A 21,345-nucleotide genomic window follows, 5' to 3' on the forward strand; every position below is an offset into this window, starting at 1 on the left:
TTGGACAGCCACATGCAGAAAAATGAAACTGGACCATTTCCTTATGCCACACATGAAAATAGACTCAAAATGGATGAAGGTCTTCAATGTGCGAAAGGAATCCATCAAAATCCTTAAGGAGAACACAGGCAGCAACCTCTTTGACCTCAGCTGCAGCAACATCTTCCTAGGAACATCGCCAAAGGCAAGGGAAGCAAGGGCAAAAATGAACTATTGGGATTTCATCAAGATCAAAAGCTTTTGCACATCAAAGGAAACAGTTAACAAAACCAAAAGACAACTGACAGAATGGGAGAAGATATTTGCAAACAACATATCAGATAAAGGGCTAGTGTCCAAAATCTATAAAGAACTTAGCAAACTCAATACCCAAAGAACAAATAATCCAATCAAGAAATGGGCAGAAGACATGAACAGACATTTCTGCAAAGAAGACATCCAGATGGCCAACAGACACATGAAAAAGTGTTCCACATCACTCGGTATCAGGGAAATACAAATCAAAACCACAGTGAGATATCACCTCACATCAGCCAGAATGGCTAAAATTAACAAGTTAGGAAATGACAGATGCTGGCGAGGATGCGGAGAAAGGGTAACCCTCCTACACTGTTGGTGGGAATGCAAGCTGGTGCAGCCACTCTGGAAAACAGCATGGAGGTTCCTCAAAGAGTTGAAAATAGAACTCCCCTATGACCCAGCAATTGCACTACTGGGTATTTACCCTAAAGATACAAACGTAGTGATCCGAAGGGGCATGTGCACCTGAATGTTTATAGCAGCAATGTTTACAATAGCCAAACTATGGAAAGAACCTAGATGTCCATCAACAGATGAATAGATAAAAAAGATGTGGTATATATATACAATGGAATACTATGCAGCCATCAAAAGAAATGAAATCTTGCCATTTGCGATGATGTGGATGAAACTAGAGGGTAACATGCTTAGCGAAATAAGTCAATTGGAGAAAGATAATTATCACATGATCTCCCTGATAGGAGGAAGTGGGGATGCAACATGAGGGGTTTGGGGGGTAAGAGAAGAATAAATGAAATAAGATGGGATTGGGAGGAAGACAAACTGTAAGTGACTCTTAATCTCACAAAACAAACTGAGGGTTGCTGTGGGGAGGGGGGGAGGGAGAGGGGGGTGGGGTTATGTACATTGGGGAGGGTATGTGCTATGGTGAGTGATGCGAAGTGTGTTAACCTGTTGATTCACAGACCTGTATCCCTGGGGATAAAAATACATTATATGTTTATTAAAAAAAAAAAAAAAAAAAGACATCACCCCACTGTCTTCTGGTCTGCATTTTTTTCAGACGAAAAACCAGGTGTCAGTTTATCTTTTTTCCTCTGCACATAATGTACATTTTTGTACTTTCATTTTTTTGCTTATTTTTGTGATTTTCTCTTTATCATTGGCCCTAAGCAATTTTTATATGAAAAATATTTTTATTGAGTTATAATTGCCCTATAACTTTATATTAGTTTCAAGTATACAACATAATGGTTTGATATTTGTATGTATTGAGAAATGATCACCACAGAGTCTAGTTAACTTCTGTCACCCTAAGTAGTTACAAAATACTTTTTCTTGTGATGAGAACTTTTAAGATCTATTCTCTTCTCAATGTTCACATGTGCAAGAGAGTATTAATCATAGTGATCACGCTGCACAGTACATCCCTTGACATTACCTTTTTGTAACTAGAAATTTGTACCTTTTGATCCCCCTTCACCCATTTACAGAAGTTGAGTAGAATGTGCCTTGGTGTTATTTTCTTCATGTTTCTTGTTATTTGCAGTTTGTTCAACATCTCAGATCTGTGGGTTTATAGTTTGTGTCACATTAGGAAAATTTTGGCCAGTATTTCTTAAAATATTTTCATTCCTCTTCTTTGTCTCCTGTGGGACTCTAATCAAATGTATTTTTCTTCACCTGAAATTGTCCCAAAGTTCACTGGCATTCTTTTCATTTTTTTTTTTAGTCTTTTTTTGTTTCATTTCAGGTAGTTTCTACTGTTCTGTCTTCAAGTTGACTAATCTTTCGTCTGCAATATCTAATCTGCTATTAATTAGAATATTTTTTCATCTCAATCACTACAGTTTTTATCTCTAGAAGTCTGATTTCTCATTTTTATGTCTTCTGGCTCCATTCAACATGTTATATTTTTCCTCTGGTTTCTTGAACATATGTATGGACTACCATCAAAATAACTGTTCTAATGTCCCTGTCTACTAATGCTATCTTCTGTGTCATTTACAGGCTAACTTTGATTGACTTCTCTCATCAGAGGTTGTATTTTCCTACTTGTTTGCATGCCTGGTAATTTTGAACTGGCTGTCAGATATTTGATCTTATTGGATCCTGGATATTTTTGTATTTTTATACTTAGTTCTGGGACACATTTGGTTACTTAGAAACAATTTGATCTTCTGGGATTTTGTTTTACAGTGGTGTTGGGTGGGGCTAGAACTGTATCTTTCCCCTACTGAGGCAAGATCCTGCTTAGTATTCTAACCAGGGTCCCCTGATAATAAGGTTAAAGTACAGGAAGTAGGTACCTCTTCCTGGCTGTCTGTAGGAGCCACACACTGGTCCCTCTAATTCTTTTGGGTGATTCTTTCTCTGCCTTCTCTACACACAGGTATGTTCACTTGAAAACTCAAGGAGGACCCTCAGTGGGCCTTCAGAGCTCTCCCTCCCTCTGTGTGTGTAGTTCTTTCTTCTCTGGTATCTGTCCTGCAAACTCTAGATGCTTTGGTTTCCCTGGACACTCAGCTCCATGACTTCAACTCAGTGAGACAGTTGAAGTTTTCTGGGTTTCCTCTTGCTACGCAGCACCATGGAACCTCTTCTCCAGGCAACAGTACAGGCCACTAGCTCATCTTGCTTGTTTCCCATTGCTCAGAGATCAAGATCTTTTGCTGCCTGATGTCTGAAGTCTTGTGTGATATTTTCTCAAATACTTCACCTAGTTTTTTAGTTGTTTCAAATGGAAGGGTAAATCTGGTTCTTCTTTTCCTATCCTCACTAGAATGCAATTTATTTTTAAGACTGTTATATGCCATCAGGTGAGATATTATTGTTATAAATGTTGAGTATGGATTTTACAGGCTGATGGGGATTTTAAAGGTTACTATGACATTACTCACTCTACCTGCAAGGTAAGGTTTTCGGAAACACGGTATTTTTACATATAATAACAGAACTGGACTTTAGGATACATAGTCCAAGAACAAAATTATATTAATAATTAAGGTCCAATGGCACAATACAAAGGGCTCAAAATTAAATCACTTTCTTAAACCCAGAGCCCAAATTCCATTCATTTATCAACATATAAAATAAATACAGGAATCTCTGTGTATGTGTATGTGTGTAAAAAGTTTGCAGTCTTGGGGAGCCTGGGTGGCTCAGTGGGTTAAAGCCTCTGCCTTCAGCTCAGATCATGATCCCAGGGTCCTGGGATCGAGCCCTGCGTAGGGCTCTCTGCTCAGTGGAGAGAACTTCCTCCTCTCTCTCTCTCTGCCTGCCTCTCTGCCTACTTTTGATCTCTGTCTGTCAAATAAATAAAATTAAAAAACTTAAAAAAGTTTGCAGTTTTTAAAAAGGAACATGAGAAATTCTATACTTACAATGCACATTAATATGTGTCCTTTTTAAAAAGCAAATTATAGAAATGATCAGAAATAAAGCAATATACTTTTATATTTAAGTTTACACATTGAAAACCGTTATTAAAAGAAAAGGATTCTTTGGTTACTGTTGAGTTATCTACTTCTCTCAGTTGGAATAAGCTGGTTTTCTCTGAACTTTTCTTTTTTTGGCAAGGCAGCTCCTTACCTCATTGCTCGGCTACTGACACAAGCACAGCAAGAGCCATCTGAAGTTCAGTGTGCCTCAGTCCGCTGGCCTCTCAGTGACCTTGGTGAATGAAATCTTCTCATGATGGCACATTCTCAGATCAATCTGTGCTTCAGGCATCTGACATGTGTCTGAGTAATTCACTAGCACGTTCAAGTACAGTGATACCGCCATTAGCTACCTTCCCAGAGAAACCACACCAATAAAGCCTGGATTTTTCATATACATACATACACATGATATATATATGTATGTATATATAATACTATATACATATATCACACAAATTTATATATTATGATATATAACTACATATAATATATATTATATATAATTATAGAATATATTTATATATTTCCATATAAAGAATACAAAGTATCAATGTCAATGCACTTTCCATCAGCAAACAGTTGTATCTGCACCACCTGTCTCCCAGCCTACTTTCATTTTCACTAACATCTCACTTTTCCTTCCTCTTCATTCTCTCTCTCCAACCATGACACCTATGGTTATGTAATTTTCTGGAAGCCCAAAGTCAATCGGGGCTTGTGTGAGAATTTAATTTCGAGCACAAACATCTCCCAGATGAGGCCGGATGGCAAACATTTGTTTCATATGCTGTTATGTTTCGGAAATGACCGGAGCAGGGTTCTGGTTGCCCTAAATGAACTGGGACTGGGGGTGGGGGTGGGGTGGTGGCTTCCAGACCGGCTGCTTGCCTCGCTGCTGTCAGGGGGGATTTCCACAGGGGAAAGGACAGGGCTGGCTCTCTGCCTCAGGCCCTTTTCATTTCATTCCCACCAGTACTTGGAGACACTGGGAAAGTAAAAACAGTTCCCAGTGGGAAAGAGGTTGGGGGGTCCTGAGACAGTCTGATGCATTTATTACCCAAACTAAAATTGCACGGACCTCTCTTCTTATAAATCACAGGCTGAAAAAACAATGGCCCATTTGCCAAATCTAACTGGCCACCTATTTTTGTAAATAAAGTTTTATTGGAATATAGCAATGCTCACTTGCTTATATATTGTCTAGGGCTGCTTCTGCACTAGAGTAACAGAGCTGAATCCTTAGGACGGAGACTATATGGTCTGAAAAGCCTAAAGTATTTACCATCTGGCCCTTCACGGACAATGTTTGTTGACTTCCATTCTAAAAGAGAGCGTGAGAAGAATGTGGATATTCTACAACTTTCCTTAAAGACATCAAAAACATTCTGTAACTAGTGAGGTTCAGATGTCAACTGAATTAGACAGGCTGGTGACAGTCTTCGAATCTAGATTACTGGCTGAACGATAAACACATTTTCCAAAAGGACATTCGCCTGGTATATTCTCAATGTTTTAGGGGATTGGTGGGGTAGAATCATTCCCAGGTTAAAAGATGTTTAAATATAAGTGGTAGTACGTTAATTTATAACTTTTTTTTTTTATTACTTAGACTCTACTTCATAAAACCTGATTTGTAGGTTCTAGATAGGAGTTTTACTTGGAATCTGGTTTTCTTTCATTTTAATCTCCTCAGTTCTTGGAGATGTGACCTCTTCTTGCACTCAAGGGTTTAACATTCTGTTTCACCTGGGCCAGAGGTGGTAAGTCTGTCTGTCTCTGTGTTATCTGAAGGCTGAGAGAATGACACTTATTCTTGCTAAGAGTCAACGGAGCCAGGTCCTCTGTGTTAATGAGGAGTACTTACTCAACGTTGGAGAGGTTAGTGTTCTACTGTGCACTGAAACAGAAAACAAAGGTTCTATGGCATGTTCAGGTTATCAGTGGAAACTGCTGAGGGATCTATGATCTCAGAACTCTGACATGCCAGCTGTTATGATCTTGTGCTTGCTACTTTACTTTTAGACCTGGCCCTCTGTCATGTAGAACTGTCTGGCAAGTGGGCCCAAGGGCCTTGATTGGATTGACAAGAGGGTCACCAGAGGGACCTTAGGAGGAAAGTAATTCCTGGCTAGGCAGTAAACAGAAACAAGGACACGTGACACTTACTCCAGAAACACCAAGGCCTGCTGGAAGAAGGGAAGCTGCTGTGGCAAAGTGGGTTAGCTAGCAGTGGAAAGGGGTACTTTCCTAAATGAAAAATCAAAGGGACTGCAATGGGAAAATAGTATAGTGGCAAATCTAATCGACGGTGAGGAGTGGTAAAGGGAAAAAGCGCAGAGTAAGCTAGAATCTACTGGATGGATTTTGTATTTAGCCTTTGCCACAAATGGCCAACATCCAAAAGCCCTGTGGTCTATCAAGCCAGCAAGAGAGCTGCTGGCTCACTTCTGACCATCCGTTCCTCTTCCTGGCTATATAACCTGGAGGGCTAGAAGGATCCCATTATACAATTGAAAAAAGTACCTAATTAAAAACAATGTGATCTCCATGTACCTGGGTTTGGGTCTTATGACTGCAGTCATTTTGGAATGAAGCCACAGCTAAAATACCATAGGGGAGAGGTGGCTGAAACTCGAATATGAACTCAGTACTCAACGTACCCCATCCCCTCAAACCCCTGTCACCAGACCCGCCATTCCCAGCATCCCAGTCTGAATTCCTCATCTTTCACCAAGACCATCCCAAATTATGATTGATGTACGGACTGCAATAAAACGACACCATAGTTTTAGTCCTTTCCAAAAATTTAATGAATTCAGGCACACTGGCACCAGTCCACAGGAAAGGGATCAAAGCTGGATATCATAATCACTGGCTTCAAAGAAACTGAGCTGAGTTCAAAGAAATAAGGCTGTGGACAAGTACTGAGGCCATTCTTAAGAATACTGATGGTCAGTCCTGTGAATATGTCACTGTTGACAATGCCAAGTGTGGCGCGCGAAAGTGGTCGCTTTTTGACCCACATAAGGAAGTTCTTCAATGTTTAGCTTTTATATTGTCAAGTTTCACTGTCCTACGTTGTAAGTAAATGATTTTTAGGTTCAAAAATTAATGTGATTCCTAAGAAGCTCAAGAAATTTCTATTTAATTTTGGAAAAAAGTAATCTGGGCTGTATACTCAGAGTATCAAGAGAGTCTCCCGGGATCAGCGAATGGAAACATTAAAAGCCTGAAAAAGTACTGAAACAGGAGAAAGGTCAGAGAGTGGGCTGGGAGCATATGGATGTTGTAACTGAATCCTCAGTTCAAGAAGAACCTGACCTGCAGTGGCTACTTAGAGCCGTGAGGAAATGCCCTAGGATGTGAAAAGCCCTGGTAGCGCTATTAACCACATCCAAGAATAAAAAGTGAAAAATGATACTGGAAAATCCTGAGGTGTCTCCATCTCCCTCACTGATAAGATCTTGGCTCAAGTTCCTCTCAATGGGTCACTAGGCAAAAGCCAGCGGTGTCCTGTAAACTCACAGCGTGGCTTTTTATTCCGGTGCGGTCAGGCGGGCATTCCTCTGTGGCTACAGGGGGAGGACAGCATAAACTCCCCTTTGTCGTCTTTTGATTTAATCAAAACACAGGGCTGCTATCAGATCTACAGTTTCAGTTTGTTTACCCAGAAGTCTCCTCTGCCACCAATGGAGAGAATTAAAATTGTGTACATCAGCTCTTTCATGGAGCCATGCCCGAGAGTCAACTTGGTATTCAAACGTTCCCTTCAAGTCCTCTTGGGCGTCCCTTGGCGCCTCACTAAAAATGACAAACGTGCTATCGGAAATAACCCCCCCGCTGTTCACAGGCACCGCAGCTCCACGCAATAGTAAGCGGGACACCGCGTCCGGGGGACATCGGCAGAAAGGAAGGAATTAATGGTGATGCGAGCGGCCAGGCTGCCACGGACGTTCCAGATCCTGGGGAAGAGCTGAGCACGTGGTGGGCCCGGGTCACGGGGTTGGAGAAATTTATCCCTCAAGTACACGGAGATACGTGCTTACATACGGTCATCTACCTGACCTACGTTTAACATGCGATCTCACTTCCAGGGTTCACGGGCAAGAAGCTGTTCTTTATTCCTTACAAAGGTAACAAAAATTGTAATGTAAAAGAGGATGAGATAATCTGGGATACTGTTCCGTGGTCAAACTAACAGAAGTTGCTCTTGTAATAAGGAAAGGGATACGGCTTTAACACTTACTCATCCGTCCCACAACGACCTGCAGACGCCACTTTCGTGCTGAGCATGAAAGGAAGGAGAGGAGCAATGGTAGGAATTTTGTGGAAATAAGATGAGAAATCTTAAGTCTGAGAGGACCCTTCTTGGGGGCCTCGGGGGGGGGGGCCCACACTCAATCACCCCAACAGGGACGCACACTGGTTGTTTACTTTCTGGAAGCTCCAGCTATAGACAAAGGATTGACCCACTCTTCCTGGTGTTCTTCTTCTTTTTTTAAAAAAAGATTTTATTTATTTATTTGACAGACAGAGATCACAAGGAGGCAGAGAGAGAGAGGGGGGAAGCAGGCTCCCTGCTGAGCAGAGAGCGCGATGCGGGGCTCGATCCCAGGACCCTGAGATCATGACCCCAGCGGAAGGCAGAGGCTTTAACCCACTGAGCCACCCAGGTGCCCCATCCTGTGGTTCCTTTTAAGCAAAATCACTATGTTTAAGAAACCAAACATTATCCAACCTTTGCAGTATGGGGACTTTTTTTCACTTTACTTGATCTTAGCCAAAAGACCAAGAAGCAATTGGGGATTTTTTTTCCAAGTAGAAAATGAGTTCCTATGGCTAGAATCCGTTAAGCATGGAAACGTGTCATGAGAAAGACCACTGTAAATGAAGTGTTCATGCTTTTAAAGGACTTTCTATTTCGTAGATGCCAACCTCTGCCCGTAACTAAACACAGTAGAGTCTGCCTATGGGAGATGCCCGGTTTATTTGCTCCACAGACCAGGCACAGCCTTTGGAGTCTTGCCTGCCCGGCACGCTTATCCTGGTTTTCCTGTAACCACAGGGGCCGCTCCATGCCGCGTGGGTGGGTCTGCCCTGCCCACAGGGATGGGCCCACAGGGATGGGGTCAGCACCGGGACGTGAGGCACACAGGGCCCGTCGGGGGATTCCTGAATCCCGCGATGTAGATGGCAGGACAGAGGGTTCTTCTTCCTCTGAGACAGTGGGTTTCAAGTGTGAAGTAGGTCATTTGGTGACAGGAAGGGCATCATTCCGAGGGAGGCCAGACTGAGAACCGGAGACCAAACGACAGGATCCAGACCTCAGCCGTGGCTGAAGCCATGGAACCCAAGAACTTCTTTGCTTTCTGGGTCAATTCCTTCCCTCTTTTTGTCTAAGTGTGAACTAAGTGAGTTTTTTCTTACTTGTAACTAACCAGCATTCTGACAGTGAGTGTCAGGCTTCAGCAGTTAGGAACGATTCCATTCCAGGTCCCTCCCCAGGGCCCTTGGCCTCCGGAGAAGCAAGGCACTAGGAGGAGGCAGGAGAGGAGTCAGAAGCCACCAGGGGCGAGGGGCCGGTGGTGCCCGAATCCCCTGCAGGCCCTCCGTCCCACAGACGAGGGAAACAGACTTGCATGCTCATTTGCTTGCCTGAGAAGCTCTTCCTTTTGCTAACCTGTCCTTGCTGTCAGCCTAGAGTGGCATTTCGGATACTCCTAAATTAAATCGCGCCCAAGGTGCAAAACTGTAAGTAAATGTGCAGGAGGTTAAGAATATTAACACATATTAGCAAACATTTGCTAATCTTTTTTTTTTTTAAAGATTTTATTTATTTATTTGACAGAGAGATCACAAGTCGGCGGAGAGTCAGGCAGAGAGAGAGAGAGAGAGAAGCAGGCTCCTGCTGAGCAAAGAGCCCGATGCGGGGCTCGATCCCAGAACACTGAGATCATGACCTGAGCCGAAGGCAGCGGCCTAATCCACTGAGCCACCCAGGCGCCCCAACATTTGCTAATCTTGAAGAGTTAGAAGCTATGATTTGATTTAATCTTTTATACATCTATACATATATATATTTTTGAAGAATGGTATTAAACCAATCTTCATTAAAATAAACAAAAAATCAGACCCCTATTTCTGACAAGTTAAAAACAATTTAACACTTCAAGGGAATGTCTCAGGAATGTAAGAAATGGCATAAAGAGACCAATTTTAGATGTACAAAAACAAAGTGAATTCTTTGGAAGTGAACTCTGTAAGTGAAATCAGTGGTTTTTAAGAGACAACTCCTCAAATTGACTCTTTTTGCCAAATATTCAACTTATTTTTCTCTCTTTGTTTTTCCAAGACTTTAAAATAGTATATTTTTAAGACAAACAATTTGATTATGTATTTTGAAAAACTCTCAATCTGTGGGTTCATCCAGGAGTGGCCGGGTCCCAGTGGATAGATTCATGACAAAGATACACTGATTATCTTTTAAACTCCCCCAAATGCTCACGACTCCTTACAGTAACTAGAATATCACACTGTACTTTATTCAAATTATTGGCCCCTTGGAAAAACAAAACAAAACAACACAACATCAAAAACTGGAACACAATTCAGATCTTTGGTTTTAAAGGTATGTTTTTAAACCCTTCATTAATTTCCAGCGTGAGGCCAGATAATGTAATATGACGGCTGGCCTTACTTCTCCCTTCCCGTTTCTTGACTTTGGGTGTTTAATTATTCCGTTTGCTTAAATGTCTAAATACATTTGCAGAAGCTTGCAACAGTATCAAATGGAAGCTTCATGAATCTGTCAATATTATTTTTGGCTTGCTTCATGGAAAGGAAACATGCTATGCTAAAAGCACAAAATTCAGAACAGGGAAATAAGCAAATCGCTCTTATATCTGTATGACACCTATCTGTTAGTAAAACAGAAAAGAAGAGAGAGATGGGAGTTTAACTGGATCACTCATCTTGCAAAATAGTCACCCCTTTCCTATGCTATGCTGCACAACGTCAATTAATCATACTGCAACGCCGGAAGAACAAAGAGTGTTTCGATGACAAATGAGACAGTAAAGGAAGCTAAGATAGGAGTGAAGATCTGAGAGGAAGGTATTTTGATTCTTTTTTAGTCTATACGCGCAGATGATACAAATGATGGCAACTTGGTTTAGAACGTACGTTTTGCCGTGGAGTTTGACTTTGTACGTGTTCTATCACATCCCTTGAGACAACTAAGAATAATGCAAAACTGCCTGTTAATAACCACATAAAAAGTGGCAAGTGCGGGCAAACGCGTCTAATCTAGCTGTCAAAAGGCCACAGCGGCCATCAGAGGAGGCTACATGTTTCGGCACCAAGGTTACCTCCTAGAACCAGAGCCAAGTTACATGCGCTGAGCTAACTGCACGTCTCACGGAACAGCAGTCTCACTGCTCTTCTCGTTTGCTCTATCCAAGCTCGAGGCCACCCAAGAATGAAATCCAAAATTGAATAAATATGCAGCAACCTCATTTTACAGTCTTCAAGTTCTACCTTGTCTTTTATCAGAGTTTCAAGCTAATAATTAACTTGCTTTGAGTTTGACTTATTTTCATTTCCCATACCCAAGGGGTCACCCTGCTCCCTCTTGCCCCCAACATAACACCAAATATACAAAATGTGCTTTTTAAAATCTCACTCCAGGCCCTAGAAGGTAAGTCATGTGATGGCAAAGGCTTTGCCACATTTATTTTATGCGTGGTGCCTGGAAACATAAAAACATGAATAGACATGAGAGTAAAGAGGAAAAATGGGGCTCAATCATTTATTGGCCTTTGATACCCAAGGTTGATTGGACATCGGTGACTGGCTTAGTGGCTGCTTAGAAATTCCATCCAGGTGGGGAGGCCTTGATGGGATCAGCTTGGCTTTTCAGGTTCTAGGAACCAGGGTTTTGGTGAAATAAGTTGCATTAAGCAAACTTATAAAGGGCCTGTTTTATAGTCTAAATGCCATTTAATTCATTCACAGACAATGCATGACCTTGCCATTTTGAGAGACAGTGTGCAGTGATGGGAAGAGCAAGAGATGTGGAACAGAAGAACGTGCAACCAGAGGCACACTGAGGGGCCTCCGTTTTCTCACTTATGTATCGGGACAGTTGGACCCGATGACCTCTAGCACGAGGATCTGGAGAAACACAACGTTGGGCTTTCTCGCTGTTGGGACTTTGGTCTGAATAACATTCTGAGGTGCTAACGGCTGCAGCAGTTATAGCACAGACCTCGTCATCGAACCCTAGATCCAACACCCAGCTGTGCAGTGACATTCTTCACTTGAACTAGTGACAGATATGTCACTCAACATGTCCAAAGCAGAATTCATGATTGTGCAAAGAAGCGTTAACACGGCAGGCCCGAGAATGCTATCTTTGCACCCGCTCGCAAGGCTGGTGTAACTTGGACTCTGGGAGGGTTCCTTCCGTTCTCTCACTCCCAACGGTGGCTAGCAGCAAGGTCTCTGCCGAGGATGCTTTGTTTTCTCCAGTCTGGAATTGGTATGTGCCAGGCAGAAGGGGGCCTACGCCATCAGCCGCCCTGAAAAAGTCCTCGGTGCCGAGTCTCTAATGAGCTTCCCTGGCGGACCACCTTTCGCACGTGTTGCCACAATTTGATGCCAGAGGAATTAAACCTGACCAGTGTGACCCCCCAGGAAGAGGGCTCTTGGAAGCTTGAGCCCGGCCTCCTGGGGATGTCACTGCACATGCCTTTTCCCTCTGCTGATTTTGTTGTTTTAAGTCATAGCCGTGAGCCTAACTATGTGCACAGTCTGTGACTCTGGTGACGTGCTGAAGCTGGGGGTGGCCTTGGGTTCTGTTATCTTCCTCCTAAAGCTGTGTGTTCTCTTTTACTGCTTATCAAGATAAGGACAAACAGACCTACTGCAGGAACAAGTCAGAAATGTGAGCCCTTCCTGAACTCTCTCCTCCCCTCTCCCATTCAGGCGGCCCAGTTTACTTGACCCCCGTCATTTCTCTCACACCTGCCTCCTCCTCTCATCTTCCCAGACCTCTGCCCACTCCGGCGTCATTTGCTTTCCTAACTCCCAGCCACCTCCTAACTAGGTCCTCATGGTCCTCATCTCTTTCCCCCCCACTCCACCCTCCAGACCCCTGTCGGAGGGAACCTTCCTAAAATGTGAACACAATCAGGATATTGTTGTTTAAAATCCCCCGGCCCTGGGTGTTGCCTTCCTGCCCACTGTCACTGCTTGTACTCACTCAGAATCCTGTTACTTGCACACACGGTCACGGTCACGGTCACGGTCACGGTCACACGGAATTTTAGCCGTGCTTTCTAATGCCCTGATGCTTTATGCTCCCGTCCCCTATCTCCTGGCTAACTTGTTCTCATCCTTTGCAGTCAGACAACCCCGTGCCCTGCCTGCCACACTCCCCAGCCTCACCAGTGCTCAGTGTCACCGGCTCCCATGAGCTTGGGAGCACGTTGATGTGCTTGGTCTCTCAGAAGGAAAGAACTCCTGGCTTTTCAAGTGTCTGTGTATTGAACTGCTGTCCCTCACTGGCCTTTGAAGTCCTTGAGGTGAAGGTCCAGGCCTTTGTTGTTTTGTTGTTCTTTCTCATGGCCTAGTGCACGGCACTCTTCCATAAATATTGAAGGAGTGAATCAGAAATAAGGAATTTGTGTGGCGGCACAGTGATGCATTCATTTAGCTAGAACGGCCCAATGAATCATCACTGTTTGCCTGTGTATCTAAAGGAAGTGGATGAGTCAGTGAGAAAATTAGCTTCAGTGAGGGGCTCTCACCTGGGTTCTCCTGGTGACAGCAGTAAGTCTGTAGTCCTCAGTCCCCCCTTTTTTCAATTCCAGGTGGTCTTACACCTTCTGCCACCACCATTCCGCCCTGGGGCAATGAATTTCATTCTTCACCATGTAAATATTAATGGAGTTGTTTGGGTCAGATTTTTCTGAATTGCTTCCCACAGATTCAGTGCTGTTTATCTTAGCGATGTCCGCTTACTGACCTTGGCCTGCTTTGCCCTTCATTTAAAATGAAGTATCTTCCTCCAAGTCTCTACTGTTCCCTCCCTACATTACTTGAAGGATTTGAGTCTGGAACCAAGCAAAGCCAAAATCTACTGGAAGCACTGACTTCCTCATAAATAAAATGGATGATTCCCTGGTGCCTTACTTAGAGCCTCTCCTCACCATCCCGTGGCTGATCTCTAGAGACGTGCCCGCAGGACAGAGAGCACAGCCAGTCTCCAGGGAGAGGGTTCTGAATGCCGTGTCAAGGACACAAGAGGAACCACTCTGGGATGTACTGGTCTCCAGGTAGTCTGTTCAGCAAGAAATACTCAACACCTCTATAGTTTCCGGAAATGAAAACTATTGAACAAAATGGTAAGAGAAGAGCCTCAGTACCTAGGGAAAGGTTTTGCATATTTGCATCCTTTCGGAGTGGTCATTTCTCAGAAAAAAAGAACATTCTTAACTTTTACACTCATTTTATGAAACACTAGTCGCGACCTGCTTTCTAACTACTTCGGCTTTCAGCTACCTAGGACTGGGGGGGCGTTATCCCACCTCAGCAGTGTGGGGACCTGCTCCGTGGCAGATGCAAGACTTTCAGTCCAAAGGTCCCAACCCAGCGCACTCACCACTGAACCTGCCTGCCCTTCACCAATTAGCTATCTTTTGGTTTAAAAATAAAAGTTCCTTTAGAAGTATTCTGAACTAGTAATATTGGTGAACTGCTATCAAGTAAGTTAAAATAGTACAAAACAATCCTTGGCACACACGTGCAGGTGCACCCCCTGCCCCCCCAACCTGCTTGGCCGGGCCACACCCACCCAGCCACGCAGCGGGGGGCCAGGAGTCCCTGGAAAGGAGGGGACCAGGGCTTTTGGAAGGCACGGGGTCAGGTCAGGGGTGCACATGAGCCACGGCCTTTCCTTCTTGGGGGACAAATCACACTCCCCCCCCAAACCATAACTTTCACAATACAGCTCTATCTTGGGGGCTCAATGGGCTTCTGTAGGCTAATGACCATCTGTCATACTGAAAGATTTGCAAAGGTATAACGGAATGAGTGACTTTTGATGGCTCTCTGCCTGTAGGCCACCCTTAAAAGCCAGCAAGCAAAACACGGTGCTGCAGAGCACGTTGAAGGAGCTTTCTGAAAGATGAGAAACGTTGCCTCCGCCACCAGTTCGACCCCAATGCTCAGTGCTCCCCTGCGCCCCGCTCCTCCATGAACCTCAGCGTGGCCCCGAACCTCCCAGAGGGCCAAGCTGCACCAGAGCCATGTCTTGCTGAACTGTGTGTGTGCAGCTGTTTCTGTTTCATCAAAATAGCAACGTGGGAAGTCAGCCTAAGCTCTCGCTTAGACGCTCAGTACATAAGCCAGGGGTCATCGCTGAATGGCAACGAGCGTGACGACTCTGTGTACCACTTTCCTCAAAGAGAAGACTATTTCCTGGCGTGTTTTAATTGAGAGAGATAAGGTGGGAATACATCTTTGTGCGTACTTTACGTCTAGATCTCTCTGGTCTTAGAACGTGCTGACGTGGCATCATTGCTTATGTCTTGCTTCTTAGCCTTCCGTATGTCTGTTCCAGGAGGAACAGAAAACCTCTGTTCCAGAGGTTTTCAGCAAAGAACTTGAGGGAGCTTACCTTTCTTTCTTTCTTTGAAGATTTTATTTATTCAAGAGACAGACAGAGAGAGCACAAGCAGGGGGAAAGTCAGAGGGAGAGGGAGAAGCAGACTCCCTGATGAGCAGGGAGTCCCGTGCAGGGCTGGGGCTCTATCCCAGGACCTGGGATCATACTCTGAGCAGACGCTTAACCATCTGACCTCCCAGGCACCCCAGAGCTTACCTTTCAATAAAATTTAAAAATCAGATTGACAGAAATCAGGATCACAGAAAATATAAACCGAATAGTAGTCAGGTCCGGTCAGGCACTAGATGTGTTTTAGGCCTTCTCGACGACCAAAGGGGAAAACAGTGAGGCCTAGGATGTGCCTAGAACATGCATTTTCATTCTCCAGGGAAAGAAGCACAGAGAACAAAGTAAAGAAATCCTAGATATTATTGACACTTAGGACTGGGAGAAAATCATTCAGTGTCTGAACCTGCTGTGCTTTAAGCACAAGGCCTGGCGTTTAGGACTCAGGGACGAAGAGGAAGTCCCCACCCTCCCAGGACTCACCAAAGAACAACAACCCATTACTTTTTGGGGAAAGACAAGCACATGGGTCTCAGAACTGGGAGCTGTGAACGCTACACCAGAAGTCATGGCATAAACGGAATGCAAAGAATTTACTGAACCCAGAGGACCCACTCCTGTGAGGGATCTGGAAGGCCCCTGGGTCAGAGGAGTGTCCCGCATTAGCAAGTTGGTACCTTACAGCACCCATGTTCCTCGAAAGAGGACACTGTTTCAGAGGAAAAGACAGACTGCATAGATTTCCAGAAACACCATTTCCCATGCAGGCCTGATTAAAAAGCCAGACAGCGGATAGTTGAAGGTTATAACCTCTGGCAATGGCGTGGAGCGACTCTCTTCCACCACGCTGTGCTCTTATGCCCGGCGGCAGGTCAGCTATGTGGCTGGCGGGGTTGAGAGTGTTCAACCCAAAGAGACGGAGGCCAGGACTCAGCTTTGAAAACAGTTCTAGACCTGCTACAAGCACGTTAATTAATGGGGGGCAGAAACGCTAAGATCTGCACCCTAAAAACGTGGCTGGGATTATACCGGCTGATATTCAAAGATACTCAAAGCAAAGGTTTCAGCTAGAAAAGTTACAGGAAAATCTCAGCAGGTCACAATTAAAAGTTCACATTTTCAGTGACATAGCCTTCTGCTAACCATGTAGAAAAATTAGCCAAAAAGTTTATCCTGACTTACTACAATTTTAAAGACTATATGGATATTAATGAGTATCAAGGAATATGGTTTTGAATACCATCTGCTCCCACAATGGGATTGGTTTTGGAGATCACTTGAAGCCACTCTTTCTAATGAGATGGTTACTAGAACCAAGGGTCACTTTTCAGTAACTCCTAGGATGTAAAAATAAGACCATATCATCAGTACAAGGATGGTATACTCTTTCCTATGGGGCAAAGCCAGGGCTGAATGGTGGTTCTGCCCCTTAACAGTTCTTTGATCAGGGCAATTTACTAAACCTCTCTGTGCCTTGGTTTCCCTGTGTGTAAAACACGGACAGTGATATTACTTATCTGGGAAGGGCACTGTGAGCATTAAATCAAACAAGACACAAAAATTGCTCAAAATACCACCGGACAGGCAGCGAGTACTCAGTAAATGTTCGCTCTGATTACAGTTTTTTTTATTATCTTTATAATTTATGTAAGCATCCCTTTCTCTCTAGCTGCTTTTCTCTGTATTTTTACATTGTCGAATTATGGGCTATGAATCTCATTTATTTTCCCACTAAGCAAATCAATTATTTCCCCGGGTCATTAAACATCCTAAACATACAGACACGGAATATACGTAGAGACAATCCTTCTGGTCATGAAACTCTCCGGACATTAGTATCTTTAGCTCTCCTTTCAATGACTCTTTTTAAAAATTACACAATCCATTTAGGAGAGAAGAAGGGATTCTTCTGGGGCTAGAAGATGTCCGCTCCTGCGGTTACAGCGGCAGATCTGTGAACACTTACTGAACGAGGGCAGGCAGAGTTTCTGTTTTTAGAGTTACGATACACAGACAGCCGTGTCTGCCTGTGGATAACCCAGGAGGGAGGACGGGGTGTCAGGCAGAGATGCGGAGTCAGCTGGGGCGACACTCCATCACTGTCCCCAGCTTGAGTCTGGGATCACAAAGAAGCGCCAGAGCAGGATTTATGGGCAAACATTCTTTTCAGCTCGGTAGATATTCCCCACCACGGCGTCCACGTCTTATTAACTGCTTACTGTCCGCATAAAAGAATCTACCTGAAGCTGTAATCTGGGAACTTAATGTATTCTTGCTAAAGCTTCTGTTCTTTTTCCAGTGATGTGGTGGCGGCCATCTTCCTCCCCCTCCCCCACCCTGGTCTAAAATACTTCCTACTCCACGGAAAGATATGAGGTTCCCATTTCTGCCTCGAATGAAAACTAAAAGGGCTTCAAAGAAGCCGAAGAGATGTCCTGTTGGAATCCCATTGTTAGGTGGTTTGGTGTCTCTTCTGCATCTTCCTGCCAAAACGATTCCATTTCCAAAATGGAGCACATTCCATTCTTTATGACAGACGTATCAAAACTAAAATGACCTCCAGCTGTCCAAACAGCTTGAAGAAAAAGTCAGTGATGGTAATTATAAATAACAGAGAACTTACAGCCATCGATGTGCTGATTCTTACCTACGTGAAAAGTACGGGTAAGTGAATCGTTTTTAGTCAGCATGAAGGACTCCAAAGGAGTAACCCACTGAACTCATCAGGGACGGAAGGCCAACGCCGGATGGGTGTGGGAGCTGGGCCGCCCATCCCCAACCTGACCTTTAGCTGATCAGTTCTTGTAACAAGTACTTGCAGGCCGGAAGTAAAAACTGTCTCTTCACACGAGCGGTAGTCAGGATTTCTCCCTGCTCCAAGGGACCCTTTCATATATCATTGTGATTTTATAGGTTTGATGACAAGTTAACTGTCTGCCATTTTGAAATAGCTCCAACCATGTCAGAAACACAGAGAGCAGAGCTAACGGGGACTCAGGTTACTGGTCCCAGTGGGCGGACAATAACGGTGATAGAGAAGGGAGGAACACGACGTGGAGGGTTCTAATGGATCGGCGGCATCAGGGCGAGTCAGACAGATAATTCCCGGTGTGCCTCAGACAAGAGAGTATTTCCTTTATTTGTAGGCCGATTCTCTTTATTTGTGTAATGTAGTCTGAGGCCACTTTAAAAGCTTTTGATTTGTCGCAAATAACAGCTCACTCAGAAACCAAATGATTGAGGCTTAATGACTAAACGCATATAGAAAGAGTGTTTCTCCACTCTCCCCACAAGCGGCCCGGCAGTATACACAGGGGACAACCAACTGTCCCCTCACCCGGCCCAGTGCCGCCTGTTCTGACATTTCTAGCCTCCTTGGTTCCCCGGGACAGGCTCCGTCCTGGAAGAGGGCTCACACAGCCTGGGTGACGGCAACGGCCAGAGGTTTTGTTTCTCTGTTTTAAAGACAGTAAAGAATGACCTGGAGATCTGCATTGTGGGCACGCAGGAGGGGGTCCTGCGCACACCCCGGGACCACAGTTCACAGAGCCTTCTAGGTTTTGAAATGGTCTGCTGCTCAGTCCACTGGCTCAGGCCTTCTGATGACTGGCTCCCACGGTATTCAACTCCCAGCGACGGCCACTAAGGCCCTCTGTGGTGCAGCTGCTGCCCACTGCTGGGTCCGGAATGCTTCACCTGAGCCCCCCCGCCCCCATGAGCACTGCTCTTTTTCAGGACACCTCAAGGGCACAGCTGGGGGCGGTTCTCTGCATTGCTGCTCTTTCTCACAGGAGATGTGGGCCCGTAGCATCGCTCTGCACCTTGGCACCATCAGCTCGTGGCTGGCACACACGCATCGGAGGGCCTTCCCCTAGCACCAAGCATCTGGGGCCGGGGCTGGCTGTTTCCAGTCTTGGTAACCTCTGTGCACAGTGCAAATTAGACACGCAAAAATGTTTTTAATTAGAGTGAAATTTAGAAACTGTACATCACTCCAATGTAAAAAACCCTCCAAGTGTCACTCCTAGCCTGTCTCCTGAACGCTGGAAACGAATTTCTGTCTCACAGATAACTTGACGGGAAGTTCAGTGGGCTTGATAGGAAATCAAGCCACTTGACAGTGACTTGACGGTAAGTTCAGACAACACATAAGTCTCCACATTCACGGTCCCAGCAGCTTGCCCTTTGTTCCTGCCAGGAAGAGCCTTCTAGGTCCTGGAAGGCACCTGACACTCCTTCCGCACTTTCCATCCCTCGTTGGCTCCTGTGACTTCTCCCGGGCTCCCAGCACACACATTTCTCTCCACTTCCCACGTCCGAGGCCATCATGGGCCCATGACATTGACTCAGGCCTTGACACAGGCCCCTCAGAGTCTCTTGGCCTTGGTCTCTCTCTCCTTCAGGAGCTCACTTCCAGGGTGGTTCTCTGCCCACAAAATCTCAAACACCCTAGTACACCTCAGTGTGTCAAAGCCATCATCTCCTGAACCGATCTTCCCAAGTGGCCTTTGCTTTCTTTGGAGTTCTACTGCATTTACCAATTACTCTTTCTTTCGGCAAGCAAACGCACCAACTCTTTGTTGTACTTCTGAAAATGTCGATGCCTCATTAATCCAAATATTCTCTACCCCCCTTATGGTGACATCACATTTTATACTTTGTTATGTGTGTCAGAGATTAACACACCAGGTGCGGTGAATACACACTGATCCACAAGAAGAAAACACCAAGATGTTTAAAGATCAAAGTTATTCTTCTCAAAAGCTCTAATATTCAGAACACTAGTACGCTCCCTTCCATTTATCATCAGCCACGCTCTGACGGCTGCTACAGGGAGTGATGAGCTCATCTGTGTAAAGCACCGGGAACAGTGTCTGACCTGTGGTTAAAAGAGCCATTATGTGGAGGAGGAGGAGGAGGGGGTGGATTGAGTTCACACTCGCAGAGAATCCCCTTGTTCTCTGTGGACCTGGCACGCTACCGACACACACGGGCAGCTCCAAATGTATGTTCTGCACTGGGCTTCTAAGGGTGGGAAGGTCAAGAGAACTAAAGACATGGTCCTTATCCAGAAGGACGAGGATGAACAGGAAAGATGGGGCAAGGCCATGTGGGAAGGGCACATCACATCTTAGCCGAGTGGAGCTGGAGGCACAAGGACAAGGTCAGAGTGAGAGATGGAGTGACTGAAGGTGAGCCAGTGTTGCAGGGGACCGTCTTCCCAACGCCGGTCCTAGGGGAAGGTCTGGAGCTTGGGAAAGTCCGTATTCAGAGGAGAAACACAGATAAAGTTTGGGAATGGGATGATGGATTTTGGAAGGTGTAAGGAAGCATGGCAGGTAGTTTTTATGGGTCCTACGGTCTCTAGAGTGGATTCTTGGGGTTGGAATGAGTCTCAAACAGAAGATGATGCCCACGAGTGACGCAGCAACTTATGCTGCCAGTTCTAGGTCTCCTTGTTAGCAGAATGTGGTACCTTTATTACTAACACTTAACGCAGGCACCCCAACAAGTTCTCACGGGGGGTTGACAATATGTCTATGGATTTTCTTTATGGGTCTTCCAGGGACTTTATAAATAAACACCTCCATCTGGTTACTTAATCTAACATCAGTTATATCCCCAATACCTAACAGCTTTACATCTGTCCCCTGGTTAAATTAGATCTGTGATACTGGAATAAACTGTTTTGAGTTTTCAGGGACACCTCGTGAAGACTGAAAGACAACCAATTCTTCCAAAAGTGATTTACAGCAGATATTATCAGGAGACACATAATATGTCAATATGTATTTTAACATTTAATCTGATATCCATGGGTGGATACAAGAATGAACATATATACTTAGGCCTGTAAACTCTCATGAGTTCAGATATTATCCATTATATTTTCCTCAAAAATTATAA

At 44.6% G+C, this 21,345-nt stretch overlaps 1 protein-coding gene across 3 annotated transcripts in view; it reads right to left on the minus strand.

Moving 5' to 3' along the window:
* Positions 1–21,345, minus strand: part of MTHFD1L (methylenetetrahydrofolate dehydrogenase (NADP+ dependent) 1 like) — a 186,457-nt gene that overhangs the window by 22,199 nt on the left and 142,913 nt on the right. The window contains exon 27 of one of the 3 annotated variants that reach the window (XM_032338741.1): positions 12,792–12,827. The exons of the other annotated variants lie outside the window; for them this stretch is intronic. Within the exon in view, the coding sequence (XP_032194632.1) occupies positions 12,807–12,827 (21 nt within the window). The 3' untranslated portion in view covers positions 12,792–12,806. Of the gene's footprint in view, positions 1–12,791; positions 12,828–21,345 lie in introns of those variants that run through there. 3 annotated transcript variants of the gene reach the window in all.

This window comes from Mustela erminea, chromosome 4 (assembly GCF_009829155.1).
Source record: "Mustela erminea isolate mMusErm1 chromosome 4, mMusErm1.Pri, whole genome shotgun sequence".
NCBI classification, from domain to species: domain Eukaryota; kingdom Metazoa; phylum Chordata; class Mammalia; order Carnivora; family Mustelidae; genus Mustela; species Mustela erminea.